Below are 3943 nucleotides of genomic sequence, written 5' to 3'. Positions count from 1 at the left end.
CTTGAAAGTCATTCGTAGCATATGTCTGCTTTTTCCCTCCGCACCATCCATCTAAGGAAGTACTATACGACGAGGCAAGACAACCGATAGTTAGACCCAGCAGCCTACCCGGGAGGCCGTGTCGCAGGTCTGTGGGACTTTTATACAGCTAGCAGCTGGGGCTGTTTGGGGTCAGTATCACAAATCAGGGAGAAGACGAGGCGCCTGGGAGTAGTATAAAAGAAGTGCAGGACGAACCGGTTAGTTGAAATTAGGGCATACCAAATTCCTTGAGAGTTCGGGTGTAGTTAAGCTGCGCCTCTTTGTACATAGGTAAGCTATGCCTTTCAGCCCCCACTTCAGGCCTCCAGTGGACACAGCCCCTTTGCGCCCGATATTTCATTCCCAGCCGATTCTCAAGAAGAAGAGGATAGACCCATTGCATTATTCCTCTCAAACCCCCGGTTCCTTTGTCCAGCTACAGTTCATAATCATCATGTCCGACCGAAAGTACGAGTATCAACCCCTGAATCTGCCCGTCGAGACAAGAATACTGGTCTTGTCTCCGGGCCAAGACGACGACCCCCTCACCGGCACCCTGTTACCCATGCCAATTCGCTGCCGAGATGAACCATACACGGCGCTGAGCTACTGTTGGAACCAAAGCGTCATGAAGGATGCCCCCCCTCCTGATTGCCGCCTCATATGCGCCGTGCGTACCGTACGGGAAGACGGTAGCACGGACGACTTTTTGGAAGAGTATGCATTCAAGGATATGCTAAACCATCCGTTGCTTCGGTACAATTACCTTCGCCTGGGTGGTCGTCTCCCCCAAGGCGTCATGTTGCTGGACGGCAGTCCAGTAACCATCGGCGGGGAATTAAGCAGTGCACTACGACAGCTCCGGGACGAGCACGCGCCCGAACCTTTGCGAATCTGGGTTGATGCCCTCTGCATCGATCAGTCAAACCTTGCGGAGCGCAACGAGCACGTACAACTCATGGGCCAGATCTACGCCAATGCATCTCATGTGCATATTTGGCTGGGTGAGATGATGGGCATTGAGAGAGAGTTTATGGAGAGCGTGGAGAAACTCGCACAGTTTGTCCAAGGTCTGCTGACTACTCAAGAGTTGGATGAAGACGGCGCCATCGCGCACAAGTACAAGTTCCAGTGGGACTTTTTCAACTCCCCTGAAGTCCAGGAGCTACACTGGGATAAGATTGCCGAAGTTGTTGACCGCGCCTGGGCAAGTGGCTCTTCCGCTCGACTGTCTTGTGGTAGTTATACTGACATAGCTATTATACTCTAGTTCCATCGCACATGGGTCATCCAAGAGATCGGCAACGCCCGCGACGCAACACTTCATATCGGTCCTTTGCAACTCGGCTGGGAAGCTATGGCTCAGCTCGTATCTCGGCTAAAGGAGAACCACCTCGACTCCCCTATCGCTCAACACAAAGGCCTGAAGGCAATATGGATAATGGGTGGTATTAGAGACGAATTAGTCGACATGAAACGGCCATACTTCTCGTTGGATCTTCTGGGCTTGCTTGAGATGCTCAGGGACTTCAAGAGCACACTCGCCAGCGACAAAATCTATGGGGTGCTTGGTCTCACGAAAGAGAAAGACCAGGTCACGGTTGACTACTCCAAGTCACCTGAGGACGTCTTCACGGACCTTGCCATCAGCTACCTTGACTCTGGATCCATTGACGTTCTCTGCCACTGTGTCGACGTCCCAGACAAATCCCAGACACTCACCCTCCCGTCCTGGGTACCGGACTGGACTCGCTCCGGATACGCCGAGCCCTTCCGGACCACCGGCCTCGATGCCAACGCCTGCGGCAGTACTACCCCGTCTTTCCGCATCGACACTACCACCAAAACCCTTCACATCAAGGGCCGCCTGGTTGACCTCATCGCCGGGGTGGACACCGTTCGCCGGATTCCTACACCATTGGAACCCTTCTTATACTCTACGTCCGACCCCAACGCCTTAGACCCCAACTCTACCGTGATCCAGAAAATACTCGATCCAACGCTCCGCAACCGTAGCCGACTCTTCGAGGGCATCGCCCATGCGGAAGAATACCACCGCAACATTATCGGCCTCGCTCTCTCCCGGGTTGAACCCGCCGACGACGACGAGCACGACAACCACGACGAGCACGACAAAAACAACAGCCACGGCCACGGGTCCACTCCCTGCCCCCTCAATATCATCCACAATCCACGCGCACACTTCCCCGCCCTCTGCCAAACCTTCCACGTCCTGTGCCAAGGCACCCGGCCAACCGACTCACTCTCCCATTTCCACCGCCTCGGCTTCGACATCTACCTCGAAAGCGTCTTCCGAGCCGCAGACGGCAGCTTCAACAACGACGACAACAACGACGACAACAACAACAACGACAAGAACAACAAGAACCAAGACGCCCCACCCCCCGCGGGCCAACACCCCCGCGACGCCGCGGCGCAGCAAATCATCCGGACCATGGCCGAGCACTTCCAGACGGAGCACCTGCCCGCAGGCGCGAGCCCGGAGGTCGCAGACGCGTTTGCGGCGGACATGCTGACTGCGTATGGCGCCGTGGTGCAGGCGCACGAGCGGTTCTGTTCGGGGAGGCGGTTTATGAGGAGTGAAGGGGGCAGGTTTGGGTGGGGGGTGGATGGGATTGGGGAGGGGGATGTGGTGGCTGTGTTGGAGGGGGGGAGGTGGCCGTTTGTGTTGAGGGAGGTGGGTGGGGGTGGGGAGGGCGGAAAAGGGGGTGGGAGGAAGTATAGGATTGTGGGGGATTGTTATTTGCGGGGGATTATGGATGGGGAGGTTATGGAGGAGGGGTTGGGTGAGGAGATGGAATTTGCTATTGTGTAATTAGAGACTTGGAGGCTGGGGATACTATCGGCAGCGAGAGGGGGAATCTGTCGTTATTTGGAGTTTAGGGAGAAGGGGCAGACAGTAGAAGATAATTAGCGTATTGTTGGCGTTACTGTTATCACATCATACCTTTGTGTTGGTTACTCAAGAGGCGTGAAATCCAAACCATCTATTCTGGTAGACTCCTCCCTCAACTGGGCTCAACTCTGCAACGACGCGGCCAGACATAGGTAGGTAGCTTGGAATAATTCATCACGCAAACACAAATATGAGAATCTCCGCTTCAGAATCTCAGAGGGAACGCAACAGGTTATATCATAAGTAGTTAAATATCCCTAGATCAAAACGCGATCCACCCCAGAACTCAAGCAAGCAGCACCGATGGATCCTCCCTCCGCAGAGTATCCCTGCGAGATAAGAGTTGTTGACCCTGTCGTAGAGCTTGTACTGCACGCCAGCACCAGCCTGTCCAAACCACCCCGCAATGGGCCCAGCCGATACCACCAACGGCTTCACCACGCTGTAGACGTGGTAGTTATAGGGGTACCTTTGGCAGGAAGCGTTAGCCGCATATCACATCATCAGGGACATCCAAACTCCCCAAACTCGAAAATAGTCACTTACTCCTGATCCCCCCCAACCAAATTCCCCGGCGGCAGCGCCCTCTGCGCATACGGCGCCCCCGCGGGGCTCACAAACGCGCCATACTCACTCCCAAACCGATCGAGCAGGGTCTCCACCGCCAGCGTGACATTCCCCTTGATCGGCATTCCCGGCCTGCCCGCCTGGGGACCCCCCTCGGGATCGGCCACCACGAACCCGTCCTGCGGCGGGTAGATCCAACTCGCCTGTTCATCATCGTACCAGCGCTCCAGGAAGGCGCCGGGGCATAGGCCGCCCAGCCGGTCGTAGCCGGACACGGCGACGGCCAGGGCGCGCGCGGTGGGCGTGTCGTCGCTGAAGTGCGGGAGGTGGGTGGGGCCGAGGCGCGCGTCACCGCAGAGGTAGTCTTTGAGGAGCGAGGTCGTGTAGTTGGTGCCGGCGCAGTAGCGTTCGGTGTTGCGGCGGCCGCAGGAGGAGCCT

The 3943-nt window shown here is 56.5% G+C and overlaps 1 protein-coding gene across 1 annotated transcript; it reads left to right on the top strand.

Moving 5' to 3' along the window:
* Nucleotides 1-475: 475 nt before the first annotated feature.
* Nucleotides 476-2857, top strand: CHGG_04956 (uncharacterized protein; the record flags this gene model as incomplete). Its single annotated transcript, XM_001224169.1, has 2 exons — nt 476-1210; nt 1292-2857. 2 exons carry the CDS (start codon nt 476-478, stop codon nt 2855-2857), a joined length of 2301 nt encoding a protein of 766 aa, XP_001224170.1.
* Between the last annotated feature and the right edge of the window lie 1086 nt (nt 2858-3943).

The sequence above is a fragment of the Chaetomium globosum genome, genomic scaffold, assembly GCF_000143365.1.
Source record: "Chaetomium globosum CBS 148.51 scaffold_4 genomic scaffold, whole genome shotgun sequence".
Taxonomy (NCBI): Eukaryota; Fungi; Ascomycota; class Sordariomycetes; order Sordariales; family Chaetomiaceae; genus Chaetomium; species Chaetomium globosum.
This window is presented reverse-complemented; position numbering and strand designations above follow the sequence as displayed.